Source organism: Protopterus annectens, chromosome 1.part0 (assembly GCF_019279795.1).
Source record: "Protopterus annectens isolate FY-2018-M chromosome 1.part0, PAN1.0, whole genome shotgun sequence".
Lineage (NCBI taxonomy): Eukaryota > Metazoa > Chordata > Ceratodontiformes > Protopteridae > Protopterus > Protopterus annectens.
Genome location: NC_056725.1, coordinates 1,347,658,790 through 1,347,678,830, shown reverse-complemented (window position 1 = coordinate 1,347,678,830; position 20,041 = coordinate 1,347,658,790). Strand labels below are relative to the sequence as shown.

Genomic DNA, 20,041 nt, shown 5'->3' with positions numbered 1-20,041 from the left:
TCATAGCTATCCTTACTTCCTCCTTGCTAATCCACTGCACTTCATGATTCACTATCCGCACATCATCCAACCTTCTCTCCCTCTCATTCTCTTAATTCATCAACCCCTCAAAGTACTCTTTCCATCTGCTCAACACACTCTCCTCGCTTGTGAGTACGTTTCCCTCATTATCCTTTATCACCCTTACCTGCTGCACATCTTTACTAGCTCGATCCCTCTGTCTAGCCAATCGGTACAGGTCCTTTTCTCCCTCCTTGGTGTCCAACCTTTTATACAACTCTTCATATGCCTTATCCTTAGCCACCTCTCTCTTTGCCATGCACCTCATCTCCTTATACTCTTGTCTACTTTCTTCATCTCTTTTAGACAATCCCACTTCTTCTTTGCCAACCTCTTTCTCTGTATACTCTCCTGTACTACTTCATTCCACCACCAGGTCTCCTTGTCCTCCTTCCTCTTTCCAGATGTCACACCAAGCACCCTTCTAGCCATCTCTCTTACTAGCTCTGCTGTAGTTACCCAGCTATTCGGTAACTCTTCACTGCCACCCAGTGCCTGTCTTAACTCTTCCCTGAACATCAGCTCACAATTACCCTTTTTCAATTTCAGTTTCCACCATTTGATCCTTGGTGCTGCCCTCACACTCATCCTCCTCTTCTTCCAATGTCATCCTACAAACCACCATCCTATGCTGCTTAACTACACTTTCCCCTGCCACCACTTTACAGTCTCCAATCTCCTTCAGATTGGCCCTTCTACATAAGATGTACTCCACCTGTGTTCATCTTCCTCCACTCTTGTATGTCACCCTATGCTCCTCCCTCTTGTTAAAATATGTATTCATCACAGCCATGTCCATCCTTTTTGCAAAATCCACTACCATCTGACCTTCTGCATTCCTTTGCTTAACACCATACCTACCCATCACTTCCACATCCCCTCTGTTCCCTTCACCAACATGCCCATTGAAATCTGCTCCAATCACCAGTCTCTCACCCTTGGGTACAGTCATCACCACTTCATCCAACTCGCTCCAAAATTTTTCTTTCTCATCCATCGCACACCCAACTTGTGGAGCATATGCACTAACTAGTATGCCTAAGGAACTATAGTTGTTAAATGGAAATATACAAAAGTGTGACTGTTTGTCTGTGTCTCTGAATAAGATTTCTTAAGTCATATAAACTCTGTTTTGTTTTCTTTTAGGGTATGCCTTGGATCCCTCCATAGACATAAATCAAGGACCCGAAAGCACTTATATTGGAGCAGTGGACAAAGCTGAAAAAAATCAAGGTGACTGGACTGTTAAGTTTGTATAAAACTGTAATAACACTCGCAGTTTAACAATGTAGATTTGTTTCCTGTAGCGGAGTCTTCTGAGTAGATTTATTTTAAAATATCTAAAGGTTTTAGGCTTCCTGATAGTCTACATTTAGGCAGTAAAAATGTATCTGAACTAGGACAGATTGTCCTGACATTACCACTTCCAGAAACCAATGTTTTGTGTTACCGTTCTGATTGCTTCTGGTATTTTTTCTTCGATTGTTATGCATTTAGATTCACTAGTGCTTTTATTCCATTCATTAGTCCTTTTCAATTATTACTTCCTTTTAAAAGGATTATTTTGTAAATGTTTCTTTCTTTAATAAGTTCCTGTTGTATAGTTTGTACACAGCTGATGTATTTAATTATCCATCCATCCTTTGTTGACTGGGTTTGTCCTACTAGGCTAGTGGCCTCTTTACAGGAGAGACTTGAAGTGGGATATTTATAGTACTAGGGAAATTTAGCCAGGGCATAGAGGAACTTCCATACAAGTCATTGTTGTGAGTGGGACCAATTTTGGAGGAGCATTTCCTGTTTCTATTCCAGGTACAGAGGCGGCCTGGAGAAACAGGGAGGCAGATGGAGTGAGAAGGAGATAATGGAGTAGTGAAATAATTAAAGGAGAAAGCAAATATCAAGAACAAAGAATGTGTGCAAGATTCTGAGGAAGTGTTTCATAGAAACCTGATTGATGGAGATGACTTAGCAAATGATGTATGTATAATTGTAACTCTCCAGTCGGGAGGGTTGTAGGATGATTTACATAAAGAATTGGTAATGTAGAGTGAGCCAGAAAATGAAGGAGATGTTTCCTGAAGGGACATTATGGAGAAAATACAAAAGGAAGATGCAGAGACGATCCTGAAAAATAGTGGTGAGGTGGAAAAGAAAATATATGCAATGAAAGTAAAAGCAGGCAAAAGTGGAGTAGCAGGAAAGAAGACTAAAGAAAATGAAAAATGGAAGTATGTGGTAAGGATTCAAAGTAAAGACAAAGAAATTGAAAGGTGTAAAATATCGGCAATTTAATAGCTCCTTTGGGTGTAAAAGCACGTGAGCTAAAGGCATTTATTTTTTTATTAAAGAGGCATTTTGTGACATTATATTTGAGACTGTTTTTTCAATGGAAATTTTTTTTGGAGAATATGAAAAAAGCAAAGACTGTTACCCATGGAATTTTTATGTGATTAAAAGAATTTAACTGGGAAACAAAGAAGAAGATTATTGTACAATTTTGAACAGAGGTAGAAAGAAAACTTTGAATGGACATTTGAAAGGTTTATGTAAAGTACTATACACTGCAAAAGTTTGACAACAGGGGTTTATGGCCTGGTGGCTGGGATTGTAATATTGTGTTAAAAATAGAAAGAGAAAAAATATATACATATACCAAGCATGAGAAATGAGGAGGGGAGTAGGGGTGTTTTAAAATACTGGGGACAACCCAAAACATTTTTTCTTTGTAGAAAAGGACCGTTTGATAAGTAACTGTGACAAAAGAAAATATCATATTTTGGTGGAAATGGGATATGATGCAAAAATGTGAATTGAAATGTTATAAATGTTATAAATGTAACAAAGTTCCACATTTATGGATGGATTGCAAATATGAAAATAACAGTAAGGAAAAATGAACAAAGAGAAGGAATTTTAGAAGTAGTAGAAATAGAAGAAAAGTTAGATAAAAAAATAGAGGACATAGAAGATTCTGAAATAAGTGATGAAGATATAAACTGGGAGACAGTAAAAGAGAAAAAGAAGTATATTGGTAAAACACAGGAAAAGAAAATTTAGAGAGAAAAGTACAAAATAAAAAAAAATGGATGGAAAAGAATGAATACAGCTAAAGACTGGGTCTTGGTATAATTGTTCAGGTGTTTGACTCACAGACACAAGGTACAGTGTTTAATTCTCATCTTTGGGAAGGAAACTGGTTAGGTTTAGAATTGCCTATTAAGAAAGTTACCCCTATAATTAGCTATGAATTTGTGAAACCATGAATCTAAGGAAAAGGGGCAATGGAAATTTTAGAGTGCTTTCTGTAAATGTGACTCTATTAAGAGCATAGTAAGAAGAATAGGAATTTTAGAGTGGTGTAATACATGTGATGTAGATGTAATGATATTAAAAGACTCAAGATTTTTAACAAGTGAAGAAAGATTGCAAACAGAGAAACCATGGGAAGGAAAGATAATCTGAAATTTGGGAAATGAGAGATGTTCTGGAATAGAAATACAGTTAATATATTAGATGTAACTTTTGCAAAATTGGGAAGATTAACCATTGTAGAGTTAAAATAGGAAGAATAAGTATTCTGCAGAATTATAACATTGTATGCTTATACTAACTGTAAAGAAGGGGAAAGCGTATTTCATCAAATTGATTCTATACTATGACACGTATGAATATTATAATAACAGGAGACTTTAATTGTGATGTAAGAGCAAGCATAAAAAGAAAGGAAATAACATAAGAAAAATGTTAGAAGTTATAAGATGTGGCAAGTTAAAACTTTGGGCCAAAAGTTCATGGACTTACAGAGGGGGTATGTATAGAACTGAAATATATTATTTTATAGTATCAGAAGGTTTAGTTACAGAAGAAGGGGAGGTAACTGAAACAGGATTCTCTGATCATCTTGCAATATGGCTAGAGATAAAAGAAAAACAAGGAATATATTAAAATAGTCAAATGAATAAGGATAAATGAGAAAGCATAAAATGAAGAAGGAAAGAAATTAGTAATGCAGTTATGAAAATGTTATGAGACTGATTTATGAAAATTGGTCTGAATGGTGGGTGATATTTAAGGAAAACGATAAAAAAAAGTTTTACAGTGGCAATATGATGTGAGAAAAGTAGAGAAAGAAAAATATAAAAGAACATATAACAATCAATTGGAAGTTTTAGAACGTAACGATAGAAAGTACTTTGACAGAGAAAAAAGAATTATATTTAATAAATCAAGAACAAATACAAGAGCTGTTATATAAGCAAAGATATTTTTACAAGGAAAAGTATCATCGAGTTATTTAAGCAGATTAGTAAAGGAAAATGGAAGTGTAATGAGAAATAAACAATATAAAAGGAGAAATAGAAAAAATTGGGAAACTATAAGTAGTGTAGTACAATATGTACAAGAGATGTTTAAAAAAAAAAAAGAAGGTAGTGAAAAAAATGTGGAAAGTAAAAAAAAAAATAGAAAAAGAGAATAAAGAGTTGGAAAAGGAGATTTCTTTAAATGAGCTAGATAAAGTATTAGGGCAAGTAAGTATAGATCTGACTGCAGGCTCAGATGGGATAGTGTATGAAATATATAAAAGGGAGTGGCAAAATATATTTTTTAAAGATTTTGAATGAATGGTTAAATGCAAGTTTTATGTATAAAGAATTATGTAATAGAATACTTAAATGCATATAGAAGAAAGAAGCTAGAAGAATATTAAAAAAAAAAAACTGGAGACCAGTAATATTGAATAATGGTTATAAGATAGATCTTTATGAAAATAATACAAAAGAGATTTGAAACTAAAATAAAATTATTGATAGGGAAATTTTGGATGATATGAACAGAAAAGAATTGAAAATCATGATAGGAGACCTTAATAAGGCATTTGACACAATTGGACGTGAAATCTTATGTGTAATAATGAAAGAATATAATATATGTGAGAAAATAAGGAAATTATCTGTCAGCATACAGTAAAAATACTTTTAAATGGCTGGTTAAGCCAAGAAGTACATATGAAGAGTAGTATAAGAGAGGGATGTCCAATAAGTTGTATACTCTTTGCATTAGTTATGAATGTGATAATATGTGAAATTGAAGTACAAAATGAAGGAGGTGGGGTATATAACACCTGAAGGGTTAGGAATTCCAGTTTTGTTAACATATGCAGATGACATTATAATTGTAAAAATAGAATTTAGATAAAAGAAGTAATTTGCACAAATGAGTGTGTAGAGATGATGGAGATGGCTTTAAATAAATAGAAAAGTAAAGGTTTAGGTGATGCAGTAAAGATGAGTATGTATTTTACAATGAATGAAATTTCTGTGTTTGGTATAAAATTTGGGAGTAAAGATATACGTAGAATTCAGTGGGAACTAAAACAGAAGAAATAAAGCAAACATGTTTTCTGAAGAAGATATAAATTATTCAGAAAAAAAGGCTTATTTGATAAATTCAGTACTGATGGGACAATGTCATACTTGGCAAGTGTATTTATGTTGTCAACAATATTTGAAAAGGAATTATTGCAGATATTTTTTTCATTTAAATGCGTTCTAGATTAAGCCCAGAAAGAAGAGGAGTTCTGTATATAAAGGGGTTGGGAGGGTGGCCTAATGGTTAAGGTGTTTGCCCTACAAACACAAGGTGCGGGGTTTGAGTATCACAAGGGATAATTGGCTAGGTTTAAAATGGCTCGCAAGGGCAGTTAGCTTAGTACTGATCTATGAACCTATGAACCTATAAATAAATTGGAATGAGATTTAGGGTAAATTTAATTCAGTGGCATATGCTGATTCATTAAATTTGTACAAAGTGTTAAAGTAGATAAATGAAAAAGATGAGAGATTAGTAGTAGTGCGGTCTTTAGCACGTCTATGGAGGTAGAATAGACGTTCATTCGGGATGCTGAGGGGATTTCGTGGTACCCCCAGGATCCTCCATGGTTTCGAGCCTAGGTTCCCCCATGACATCCTGATTGGACATCTGTTCAACCTTCAAGGATGTGCATGAAGCTGAAGTCAAGGCAGCCTCAGAACTGGGCTTGGCCTTTAAATCTGTGCCTGAAGGCGGACGTGCCTCCAGGTTGACTAACACCTCAGGAGATGCATCTGAGAGTGGAGGTGTAGTATAAGCTGCAGCCCGAGGTTTCTTGGCCTTGCTTCACCAGAGAAGAGAACTTGCTTCTAAGGGTCTTTGCTATGAAGGACTGGCAAATGCTACAGGACTTATGGTCATGGCTAGGCCCTAAACAAAAGAGACACTGTAGATGTCTGTCCTTATGTGGAGTTTGTCTTCCACACTGGCACTTTTCCTTCTTGGAAAAAATAACCATATCAGTAGTAAAGAGAAAATATTCCCAAACTGGATGCTTATTTGGAAAGGGCTGAAGTCACAGTCACTGAAACAGTCAGACCGATGGTCAAAATGGCGTTCTGACTGGTGGCAGAAAAGTTCAGGGGATGCTATGTGCGTACGTCACTTTTATGGTCTGTGTCCATCTGCAGCCTACTTGTGACATTGCATAGGATTGTTTCTGCTATAAAGAAAAAAAACTAAGCAGTTGTCCCCTGCTAAAGAGATCCCAACAGATTGGCAGGCGTTTTCTCAAAGCTTGTTTCAGGCTTTCATGGCCCTCAAGCCATTTTCCTCTCAGCCTGCTCCTGCTCCCCAACCTGTTCAGAAAAGGATCAGGGGCAATAACTCCTCTGATGAATTTTCCCCTGATGAAGAGAAATCCTTGGATCATTCAATGCAAATTCCCTCTCCTCAGGAATACATTTCTCCTGAATAGGAGTCTGTGTGTGCTGATTCCCCTATGGAAGAGACATCATTTGGTGAAACTCTTCTGAAAATAGGGGAGCACTTTAAGTGGGACAGCTTCCAAATTTCTGACGTCCAAAAAATATACTATCAACTTCTACAAATTGATTTCTCTAGCTCCTCTGCATTTCCACCAGTGCATCCTACATTTCTGGATGCCTTTCACAATGCCTCCCATACCCCAGGCTCCCAGGCCCTGGCTCCCAAGAAGCCAGACAGCTTCTGTAAGGTCCCTGCGGATTGTAAATTCCTCTTTAGGTGTCCTGCTGCAGACCCAGCAGTTATTTCTGTAGCTACAGATAAACCATCTAGGATGCTTCTTTCTACCACCCTTCTACCATCAAACAAAGAGAGTAGAACCTGTGAGAGATTGGGAAAAAAGGCCTGTACTTCAGCCGCCTTGGCTTTCAGGGGCATCAGTTATTTGACACATATGACTTTAAGTACTCCTTAGAGTTTTTGTCTCAGCCATCAAGTGCCATTGCAGATCTTTCAGATTCTGAAAGAAAAGCCTTGTATCTCTCTATCTTGGGAGCTGCCTCCCAAGTGGCAAGACACTATTAAATGCAGCTATGATGCTGAGGAAGCTTGTGTCAGGGTAGCTGATACTGGTTCATTTCTCAGAAGATTTTCCTGGCTTAGGTTGCAGACCCCAGGATTACTTCAAATCTAAATTAATGGATGCACCATTAGATAATTCAGCCTTATTTTTTCCATCAGCAGCTTCTCTTTTTAAGTCCCTACAGGAAAAAGCTAAAGAACTCAAGGAGTTGAAACACATCATGGTTTCTCCTGTGCTCAGGTTTCATAGGAATTTCCCATGTAAACCTGCTTTTGTCCATAGCTGCACTCAAGCACTCCTCCGGTAAGTCTTCCAGAGGAGGCAAGAGACAACAGAGGCCTAGGGGTTCACAGGCACCCTCACAACAAAGACTGTGTTTTCTTGAGAAAGCAGGGAGGCTGTGACTACTCTGCAGATGTCTTCCTCTTCCCTCTTTCCCTTCACCTTTCAAACACTCACAGGGTCTGGAAAAGGATCCCCCAAGACACTGGGGTTCTTTCCATAATCAAAAAAGGATACTTTTTTGGTTTGGCATTCCACCCCCTCCCTTCATGTGCATCCCCCCCCCCCGAGAGTAACTGCTCCACTTCCCAGAGCTCTTTTGGGAGCTTTGGCAACTGGGCTTCATTCAAAAGGCTCTTCAAACCTCAAGAGGGGAAGGCTTTTATTCAACAATGTTCTTAGTGCCCAGAAAGGATGGCCCCTGGAGACCAATCCTGGATTTATCCCATCTCAACACCTTAAAGATTCCTTCCTTCAGAATGTTGACACTCCAAACTCATTTTCTCTCATCCTTCCACAAGGATACATGACATCTCTAGGGATCCACTTCACTTACCCGAAAACCCACATCGACAACATCCACTTCACCGAGAAAAAATCACCGACAAACCAGAAGACAGACCTCCGGAACACCAACATTCCAACCTGAGGTAAGTAACCGCTTGACCATCCCGAAAAAAAAAAAAAAACACCGATGTGGGGGCTTTGCCGCCACAAACCCCTAACTAAATATACCAACTCCAAGATCACACTACCACAGTGGTAAGGGACAAAGTTCAACAGAATGGCCAAGTGGTTACTTACCTCAGGTCGGAATGTCAGTGTTCCGGATGTCAGTGTCCTGGTTTGTCTGTGATTTTGTCTTGGTGAAGTGGATGTCAGCGATGTGGGATGTTCTTCATGTTTCTCTGTTGCAGTCATTACATTTGGGTAATCTGCTGGCAGGATGCCCTCAGTCAGCCTGAATAACAAAGTCTTGGGTCCTGCATCGGTTGCTGTCTCCTCTTCCATGTCGTCAGGGGTATAAAACATGCAGCCGACGCCATTTTAATCAGTTTTTCTTGCGCCAGATGTCAGGTGCCCCCCAAATGGGGAGCAAAAAAATATATATATAACTATGAATATATACATGCACTTTAGAACACATAAAATTTACCTTTAACTAAAAGCAAATACACGACAAAGGCTTTTGAGCATAGTGAAGGAAAGAAGAGATATAGAAAGGGGGCTGGCGGGTGGGTAACCCGGACTGCAACAGTGAACATCTACATTTATGGTAAGTGTACACAACTGTACTATGTTCTTCGTGTTCCAGTCATTACATTTGGGTAGAATCCCAAAGCTATGGATGGGAGGATGGAATTAAACGGCATTAGGAGCAGCTATAAGGCCGTGCAGGACTGCAGTGGCAAAGCCTGCCCTGGATTTAGAAAAGAGAGGTAAATGGTAATGCTTTGTGAATGTATGAACTGAGCTCCAGTCTGTCAGCAGATTACCCAAATGTAATGACTGCAACAGTGAATACACTTGAACATCTACATTTATGGTAAGTGTACACAACTGTACTTTTTTGGGTAAGTAAAGGAGACCCATCTCTAGATATAAAAGATGCTCAACTTCACAACTCCATTCACCCCCATATTTAGGAAATTCTTACTTTTTTCTGGGGGTTCCTGGCATTTTCAATTCACTGCCTCGCGCTTTGGTGTTCGTACAGCTTCGAGGGTAATCAAAGTGCCTGGCTGCAGTGATTGCACATTGCAGGCTTTTCAGGATCCAGATTTTTCCATACCTGGACAACCTGCTCCTATATGCTCCAACTTCTACACTCTACTCCAAAATCTGAAAACCACAGTTTCCCACCTTGGAAAACTGGGATTCACCATCAACTTCAGGAAGTCAGTCCTCACCCCTTCACAGGACCACATTTTCCTAGGTTGCCAAATCCAGGCAGAGATAATGTGTGTGTCACATCTACTTCAGAAGGTGCAGGGCCTTCGACCCTTCTTTCACTCCCTTCTCCACTTGACTCGCATCACAGCCAGGGAGTTCTTCAGGGTGCTGGGATTTATGGCTTCACCCATTCCCATGGTACCAATGGCAAAACTCCATATGAGGAAATTTCAGTGGTTCTTTAGATCTATGTGGACCCAGCATTCCACCCACTAGAATACAAATCTCCCCCTCATTCCTCTCTAAAGAGGGAACTGCTCTGGTGGATCCAACAGACCTAAATCCAGAACTAGCTCTGCATCCTCTCACCCCAGTCCTAGAACTCTACACAGATGCATCAGATTTGGGCTTGGGGTTGTCTTGGGCAAATTTGTAGTTCAGGGAATTTGGTCTCCCTCCCAGAAAACAGAACACATCAACATCAGGGAAATAAGAGCATTGTTAGTAGCTCTACAAGCATTTCACCCTCTTCTTTGCCCAGGCCCTCCTCAGCTGTTCACAGACAAAATGACAGTCCTCTGGTATGTGACCAAGTGGGGAGGGGAACCAAATCCCATCTCCTATGTAGGCTGGCTCTTCAGTTATGGCAATTTCTTGCCCAATACCACATGACTATACAGTCAGTGTGCATTTCCTCCAACCAGAATGTCATGGCAGACACCCTGAGCAGGTCCCTGACTGAATCCCACAAATGGATGCTTCACAGGGATGTGTTCCTGGACATAATCCACCAAGGGGTATTCCTCAAATAGATTTATTTGCGCCCCCCCCCCCCCCCCGAACAGGCAACTTCCAAAATTTTGTGCCAGAGTCCCAAGTCCTCTAGTTTAGAAAGCAGACACCCCCTCCTCCTCTTGGAAGAGGATGTTTATGCATGCATTCCCTCCCCTTCCGCTAATACCAAAGATCCTGTTCAAGATTCTGCATTTAGCCAAGGGCCATCACCACAAGTTACCCCACAGAGTGGACCTTCTCACACAGAACAGTGGATCCCTGATACATCCGCATCTGTCAGTGCTACAGCTGATGCTGTGGGTGATAGGATTCTAATTCCCTTCAGACACCTATTCTTAGAGGATGTGCTCAGGGTTTTGGAGTTTGCCAGAAAACCCAGTATTTGAAAATCTTACATTTCCAAATGGAAAAAGATTTTCAATCTAGTGTCTCACGGAACCAAGACTCACTGACAGTGGAGGAATCCCAGTGCTTCTGTCTTACTTGTGTGAATTGCTTTCTGCTGGCTTAGCTTATTCTTCTGCCAAAGCACACATGTCAGCTGTTTTGTTTATTTCCATCTATTTTCCCTCTATGTCAGCTGTTTTGTTTATTTCCATCTATTTTCCCTCTCTAGTATGCAGATTTGAGGTGGAACAATTCCTTAAGGGCAAACCTATTCCTTCTTCTTGGGACCTTAATTTTGTTCTAGAAAAATTGAAGTTGGCCCCTTTTGAGCCGGCCTTCCTTAAACATTGCTCTTGGAAAACATGTTTTATTAGTGGCCTTGACTTCAACTATAAGGGTGTTGGAGTTGCAGGCCCTTATGGCTGTACTCCCTTTTTTGGTCTTTCATAATGACAGGGTATCTTTGAGAACAAACCCTTCTTTTATGCAAAAAGTGGCTAATGAGTTATCCCTTAACCAGTCCATTCAGTTACCTACCTTCTTCCCTTCTCCCCAAAACCGCAGTGAGAATGTACTGGACTCCTTAGACGTACATAGACAACTTAGATTTTACCTGGACAAGACTAAAACTATCAGAAAATCTGATCATGTGTTTCTGAACTTTCATCCCAAGGTTCTGGGTTTATCCATTTCTAAACAGACCATTTCTTCTTGTATTTCAAAGCCGATTTGTCTTTGTTACATACTCCATGGAAAGAGCCTGTCTTCACCTGTGAAGGCCAATTCTACCAAGGCTGTGGCTTCCTCTAAGGCATTCTTGAAGGACCTAGATAACAGTGCCATCCTTGAAGCAGCCACCTGGTCTTCTGTTCATGCCAAACATTACAAACTGGATGGCATCTCCAGATCCAGAGCCAGATTTGCTAAAGCCATTTTACATGGCTTCATTGAGAGCTCCCCTGCTCCTCCCTTCCTTCTTGAGCTTTAGCACTCTCCCTCAGGTAAAGAGTACTGCAAAACGTGAGTAGAAGGAAGTAGAATAGTTGTGTAAAATCTTACCATAACCATAGATGCCGTTGCCTTCACTGCTGCAGTTTTCTATCCCATCCTCCTTCCCCCTGGTCTATTGTTTTGCTTGGATGTACTGACCATTCCTATCCTTAGTCTGGCATTCATCCTGGGGTATTCAGTTCTGAGGATGGTACATGCGTATGTTGCTTTTATGGCCTACATTCATCAGCAGCTTGCATGCAAACGTCCCACTTACCCTAGAGTGGTATAAGACTTTTGAATACTGTCCGACTTCGGGGTCGCCTTCTGGCGAGAGATCCCTCAGGTTAAGAATACTGCAGCAGTGAAGAGAACAATATCTACACAATCTACTCCACCAACAACAGCACAATAGAGCCAGTAGACCATACCAAGCTGCTGGGTGTCACCATTGACAAATCCCTCACCTATGACCTGTATATATCTCAAACAACTAACAAGGTCCACATAAAACTTGAGGCACTCTACAGGGCCAAACCATTCCTCAACAGACATTGCCCAAATCCATCTAATATCCAGCTTGTTATATGCCTCCCCAATCTTCACAAACTTAAAGAAAATAAATCAAAATAAACTGGAAGCCTGCTACAACAAGATAACCAAATTTGCCACCAATCTGTCATATAGAACACATCATTGTACTGCCCTTTACAAACTAGACTGGTTGAAACTCCCAAACCTATTATGCCTCAAACAACTTGCAATTTGCCATTCCATCGTTTGCCTTCCAAACAATTGCCCAGCCCTAAAAAAACTAGTAAAACACTATATCAGCAGGATAACCCTCCGCTCTTCCAACAAACTTCTAGAAGTCTCTAAAAGCAAAAATAGCTATGGAGATGCCTTATTCTCTAATCACATCTCCAAAATCTGGAACTCCCTTCCTCAACCCATTCTTTCCACAGCTAACCCCTGCAAATGCAAAATTCTTCTCCAAGCCCATCTGGCTAAAAACTGGTTATGCTCCTGCTCAACACCAGGTTGACCACCCATTAAATCTGCATTGCTTTCAAGCACCTTTTATCCTATAATATTTCCCCTCTGAGTCATTTCTTTAACTATTTGTTTCCTTTTCTCACTCCTAGCACTAACTTATTATATTATATCTCTTGTTTATTTAGTGAGGCTACCACCCCCTAATTAGGAAGATATTGTCAGCTTGTTCTTATGTCATGTATTCTACACCCAATACTTAAAATCTGTTATATCACGGACTTGATCTTTTATTTTACTGTATTTGCACTATTGTCTTTTTCACTCATTTAATTGTATTACTTTTTATTGTACTTACTGTTTTACTATGTAACTTGGAGCTCTGTTGTCTTGTTCACTCAATTTAATTGTATTTACTTTTTATCTCACTCAGTTTCAGTTTACTTAATGTTTTACTATGTAACTTGGAACTTTTCTCCCCGGGCCTCTGCTGAAGACAGACCAGGTTGGTTCAGTCGGACAGTCCCAGTAAACAAATGTAAAATAAAAAAATAAAATAAATCTATGGTTATGATAACATTTTACATAATTATTCTTTCAACTTACACAGCTATACTTTTCCTGTCAGGGAAAGCTTCTTGTGTTATTTAACTGTCTGGGGGCTATTTTGTGAAAATGCATCTACTGCTTGTGTAACCTTTTGTATTTATGACTAAAAGTTTTACTTTAGGATGGACAGGATTGTGTTGTTCAGTGTAAAACCTATGTAAACTTTGTGACAACCTACGTGACGTTTTTCTTTTTTTGTCTTTGTATTTAATGTAACTTGCTAAAAGGATTGCTTACAGGATATTCAAGTCTTGCTTATGCTTTTACTTTGTGAAGGGTCTCTAGGGTAACAAATTTGAGTGCAGGTCTGCTGCTTGTGTACAGTAGATGACAATTTACCTTCTGACCGACTCACTCTAGTAATACTTGCTGCTTTTGGTATCTCCTTCACTGCTACAGCATGGATACTTACTCCAGTTCTACTGGTTCCACTCCTGCTGTTCCTAGAAAGAAAAAAGTACTTAAAAGGAGCCCTTGCCAGTGCCATGGGCTCAGTATGTACTACAGCCAATAGTGCATGAACATAGTGATAATCAGTTGTTCCTTAGACCACTTGCTTACCTCTCAGGCTCCCTCTGGTGTAGTCCTTTTGGCCATCACAAACTAGGAGTCAGCCATTTCCTCTTTGATTGTTCCAGTGACTGATCCTGGCATGGCAGAACCATCTTCTCTAAGGCTGCGACACACACTGTAACCAAGGCAGGAGACCATTAAATGGTCATATGTCCCTCCATTGAGTCACTCTTCTTCCACAGAGACTCTGGTAAAGAAAAAGAAACAAAAACAAAGATTAAATATCATTTATAAGTAAAACAAAAAGCACAGCAGTGTGTAGAATTCCAGGACACAAACTTTAATAGAAATAAGTGCTTTTGTCAGGTGCAAGAACCAAACTTCTTCCAAGGGAAGGTGCTTTTTTGTTTTACTAAACATCATATATCTCAAATAAGTAATGACAATTAAGATAGATAATTTTCTTACCTTAACAAGGCATGCATTACAGGCTATGAATTATGTGCAGAAGCTAATACAGGTGGGCATCCCATGTAAAGAAACTCCTGAGGAAACAGGGTCTGATAAATCTGATTATGAAAGAGATAGGGCTTCTCCTTTAGATTCAGAGATATGTTGTCTTCTCTTTCAGAGTGACAAGCCCAACTTTCTGACTGTGAGGAAAATATTAACTCTTATCCTCACATAGAGGAATTTTCTTTTAATCCGACCATAGTCAGGATGAATGGATGTATTTTATGGGAATAGGTAGGTGTTTCTCTTGAAATGAGGAGATATTGTGATATACTACAAATATATTCCTCACTCGCACCTCCTATACTGCAAGTCCAGGATGATTTGTTAAGTAATGCCTGTAATCATCCTGATAACCTAGATGTTTGTCCTTAGAAAAGAAGATAAAACATAAAGTGCCTCAGACTAATACATTTCTTTTCTTTCGATTTAGATCAGACTCAGCAGTCATATCCACTGCTTTGCATGCTGGCAGTAGGCTGATATTGAACACTAACCCTTCTTCGGGTGACAAGGAAGGCAAGGTGTTGGTCCACCTAGGTAAGAAAATGTTTTCTTCTTCTACTGCTTTAGCTTTCAGAATTCTCAGCAGATATACATGTGGAAGTTTATGCTTTATTATATGAGTAGTCTGAGGGAGTTTACTACTTCACGTCCTATACATGATGTCTCTTTGTTGAGTCAAACTGTTCCCCCCTTGTTCCAGATACCCGAGCATGCTTTGAAGTGTATATGTGATTGTGTAGGTACTGTGTCTAGGGCCACTGCTGCTGTTGCTGCAGTGTTGAGAAGATGTGCTTGGCTATGTAACCAAAAGTTTTCTGATGAGGTAAAGTCTGAAATCTTCGATTCTGCTTTAGACAAGGGGGTATTATTTTCTTCTGCTATCTAGGTTGTCAATTTGATGAAAGAGAAAAATTGGTAGAGGATATCTATGATTTTTCATATTTCACAAGACAAATCTTGTAGGGCTCTTTCTTTCACTAAAAAGCCAAATAAGCAAAACTAGTCATATTGTGCAATCAAGGAGCTAAAAATAGATGGCTGAGAGAATAAGAAGAAACAATGTTTCTTTCAGAAAAAGACAGATCAATTACAGAATGACTATGCCAGCATTCTCCTTCCCCGCTTCCCGACAGTATCCCCACAGACCTGTCCCAGAAGCTGGCCCTCAACATCATTCTCTGACAAATGATTGTGACACTTTGGTATTAAAAGTGGTGTGGGAGGGTTACACATGGCACTGGATACAGAAAACTTTTTTTTTCCGGGGAATTCCTCCCCACCCTCTGAGCCAAACAGAATACAAGTTCTTCAGTCATTAAACACTCAAGGAATCCTAGAACCCGTGCCTGTAAGTTAAAGGGGAAAAGGCTTTTTCAGAATGTTCCTGGTAGCAAAGAAATAGGCCTCTCAGAGACCAGTACTAGATCTTTCATTCTTAAACCTGTATGTGAAAGTACCGAAATTCAAAATGTTGACCTTACACACACTTTTACTCTTCCTTCCTTCTATGAGTTACGTGTTAAGATTGGACTATCACAGTCCCATAGCCACAGGTTTCAGGAAATTTCTATGATTCTCTGTTTCAGGGTCACATTATCACTTCTGTGGATAATCTACAGCTCCAAGGATGTTTGCGAAATGGCTAAGCCCAGTCATAGCATATTGCAGACTGAATGACATTCTTGTTTAGATGACGTGACTTGCTTCTTATCTTTACATAGTCTTTATCTAGATGTCAAGAGTCATTAAACCTGGGTTATGTCTCTTCTGACCAGCCTGGGCTTCCAGATCAGTGTTGCCAAATCTTCCTTGATTATGTCTCACAGGATAGTGTTTATCGGCTGCCTTCTAGATATACCTATCTTCAAAGGGCCTTTCTGACGCAAGAGAAGGTGGATTTTTATTGAGAATCTTTCCTGAGCTACCCCAATCAGTCTTAGATGTCTGCAAGAGAATTTCTCTGGATGCTAGGATCCTTGGCTTTTACGATTCTCATGATTCCCCTATCCAAGTTACATATCAGAAAGATGGAGTGGCTTCTAAAAAAACACATGGTCCCAGCAGTTACATCCTCTGAAGTATCAGATTCAGTTTTGGGATTTCTAAAAACAGAACTGCAGTGGTGGAGATGTATTTAGCTGAATCCAGGACTCCCCTGTCTCTCCTCGGACCCCAAACTAGTCTGTCACCACAGATGCTTCATATTTTACTTGTGGATAAGTATCCTTAGAGGTAAAAGTACAAGACTTATAGAATCATTCAGACATAAACAGAGAGGTACAAGGTCATACCCCCCTATGTGGGCTGGCTATGGTGTCTTTGGAAGTAAGTCTACAGCATTCCGTAACTCTCCAAGCACCTTACAAAGCATAGTTTCAGACAAGCTGAGCAATACCAGGAGATACCATCAGGCATGGAAATTGAAAAACTGGGATCTTCTATGAACTGATCCAGTTGTGGGGAACACCTCAAATAGATCTGTTTGCCCTCTTTCAGAACAGACATCTAAACAAATTCTGCACCAAGACTCCTTACAATCAAGCCTAGAAACCAGATGCATTTTCATTCCCTTGGACAGGAATGTTTCTTTATTTTTTTCTACCATTTCAACTGATATCCAGGGTAATTTTGACTGTTTAGGACTTCTCAGAAATCATTGTGGTGACTCCTCTTTTCACCCAGGCAATGTTGGTTCTCCCTTATTATGGAATTAGCAGACTGGATCTGCTCACACAAGATGGGGAGTTTTGTTGCACCCCAGTCTCAGTCAAATTCAGATGACTGTCTGGATAGTTTAGTTCTAATACCTATTAGGCATTTATTTCATGTAGATGTGAGAGGGTATGAAAGGAGGCAAAAATACTTGCTACAAGCAAGTCATATAGTGGTAAGTGGAAGTGATTTTCTAGCTGGTGCACAGATAATAACCAGGGGTCCATCAAGGACTGTGTATCACTGGTGCTCACAGTTACTTTCCTCTGGCTTCTGTTACTTCTCTGTAAAGCTTCATCTTGCAGCTGTTTCAGAATGTCTGCTCATGGATTCATAGGTAAAAACTAGGCTTAATAGTATCCAGACTATTACAAGCCTAGCCAATAACCAGAGGTCAGAATCAAACTCTATACCTTGTGTCTGTGAGGTAAAGACCTTAACTGTTATGCCAATCCATCCACCCTTATGCCATCCAACCCACTTACCCAATCCTCCCCTTTCTTCTCTGTTTTTTGTAAAACAGTTTTTAAATGGAGTTTTACACCTGAGACCTCATATTAAAGTGGTTGATCCTCTTTTGTATCTCAAGTTTGTATTGGAGAAGTTGACTGTCACCTTTTGAACCTGCTTATCAAGCTGATTTAAGGTTCTACACTTGGAAAACTGTTCTCATCATTGCTCGGACATCTGCAAGAAGAGTATGACTTGCAAGTTCTCACGGTAGATGAATCTTATCTCAATTTCACAGACATAGGATCACATAAAGAACAAATTCCTGTTATGCCCAAAGTGGTTTTAGAGTCTAACTTGAGTTGTCAACTTGTTCCTGGAGACTTCCTCTGACTGCTTATACATCACCGTTTATATCTCATCTTCTCCTACCTTAACTATCATTTTGTCCTAACTTTAGCATAATTAAATCTTTCATAAATATTTCCATTTGTGCTCTTTCTTAGTTTCTACATTCCTCTGTTTGATATGGTCTTTCTTAAAACTTCTGAAGTATTTCTAATTCCTCGGGTTATTTTTCTTGCCATAGGCTCCCTAAGTTTGTTGACAACCCTTTCTACTTTCTGTTACCTAAGTTGCCGTGTTAAAAGTTTTTCTGTTCTGGAGTTATCAAAAAATTGTTGCTTAACAACAATCTTTCTAAACTCATGCATGTTATGCAAGTACTCCCTTATTTTCCCTTTAGCACTGTGCAGTTCCTCCTATTCTAGTTCTGTTAGATTCCTCTTATTCTGCAGTACTGTAACCTTTGTCATCCCCTCTAAATATTACTTATTACTTCTTAACCATATCACTTTCTCATTTATTTCTACCCTATTTTTAAACTCAGTCTTCATTTTGTCCCATTCATCTGCTATTCTTTCTAAAGAAATATCTATCTTCCGTAATAACTCTTAAATAATTTCCACTACCCATTCCCTCAATTCCTGTCATTTTAACAGGTAGATGGGAATACGCCAGTGTCTCATTTCTACTTTTACCCTGCATCTGTATCCTGTTTTTATTGGTTTATAATAAGAAATAGTTACTGGATGCGTTTAGAAGATTTCGGTTAAATGTACATGCTCGTGTGCGATATAATTTCTGTCCAGTCTAGCCCAGTTATTGCATCTCGGGGAATAACATGTAAATTCTGTTTTGAGTTCTTCCTACTGAATTCATGCGTTCCATATCAAACATTTTAATAAATTTCTTCTGAAATCTAGACCGTGTTGAAATATTTCCCCTCTAGGTCCCCCTGTTAAATCCTAACTATTGTAAATCAAGTTCCAGCCCCCACCTATAAGTAATATTCTCTGCTGAAAGCTTATTATTTCTCCCAAAATTTTATTAAGCTCCATAATAGCAGCTTTTGGTAGAGTATAAATAAATGCCAGCATAATTCTCTTCCCTTGCCAGTTGCCCCATACTACCACATATCTACCATTATTGTCATTTTTTTTTCCTCCTCTATTACTATTGGAGACCCTGTAGCAATCAGTGTTATATTGCTCCCCTTTTCCTTTGTTCCTGATGTTCTGCTGAATATCCATTCTGAAATCCTTTTTTTGACAATTCCACATGGTTATTTCTTTGCAAAAGTGTCTCCTGCAGTACTGGCTATTTACACTCTGCATTTCCTAATATAATTAAGTACTATTTCCTTTTTATCTATACCTGTAACGCCATTTACATTGCAAGATGTTGTGGACAGAGTAGCCATTATGATAAAAAGCTATTGTTCCCACTTATTATACACAATATATATATATTTCTTTGAATGTATGTTTTCAGGTTTTGTCTTACATGCACGTAAGAATGTTTGGCAGGCTGATCTTTTATACACTTCTTTTTCTTATCTTCATTTGAATGCATGTCATATTCTCAAGACTTTTTGTTTTAATGAAACCCTCAAACAAAAAACTAAATGCATTTTAGAACAACCGTATCTCATATTAACTTCCAATTTCCCATCCACTGATCCAAATTTCTCTTGACTAGGGTTAGAGAACTGCTGTTACTTCAGATAGATGGGAAGCTTGTTCCAGAGAAGGAAAATTGTGAGACATGCACCTGTTCCTTCAGTGTGTCCTATTTATGTTGTAAGCAAAGTTTAAATCCCTAGATCAAGTAATTCTGATGTTACTCATTTTGCGAATATGCAAAAGGTCCATCAGAGTGGGGTCTAAGCATGCACTGTATGCCAGGCATAGATCGACTCTAAATATTCTGTGGGAAACATGAGTATAGAGATAGGGTGTTGAGGTGATGTGCATAGAACATCCTGTTTACGCCCTTTTTGTGAAGAATCTCTATGGGTGTTCCATTTGTGGCATGTACCTTTTCAGGTACATACCAAAGGGGACATTGCGTTTGATGATGGGCCTGATGAGGGCCAAATACAGAGGAGCGATGACT

The 20,041-nt window shown here is 39.2% G+C and overlaps 1 protein-coding gene across 2 annotated transcripts in view; it reads left to right on the top strand.

Annotated features, from left to right (window-relative positions):
- CDC40 (cell division cycle 40) overlaps window positions 1-20,041 on the top strand; it is a 1,050,785-nt gene that overhangs the window by 279,839 nt on the left and 750,905 nt on the right. For both annotated transcript variants that reach the window (XM_044066713.1, XR_006364212.1), the window contains exon 4: window positions 1,207-1,293. In XM_044066713.1, coding sequence (XP_043922648.1) covers window positions 1,207-1,293 — 87 coding nt within the window. The remainder of the gene's footprint in view (window positions 1-1,206; window positions 1,294-20,041) is intronic.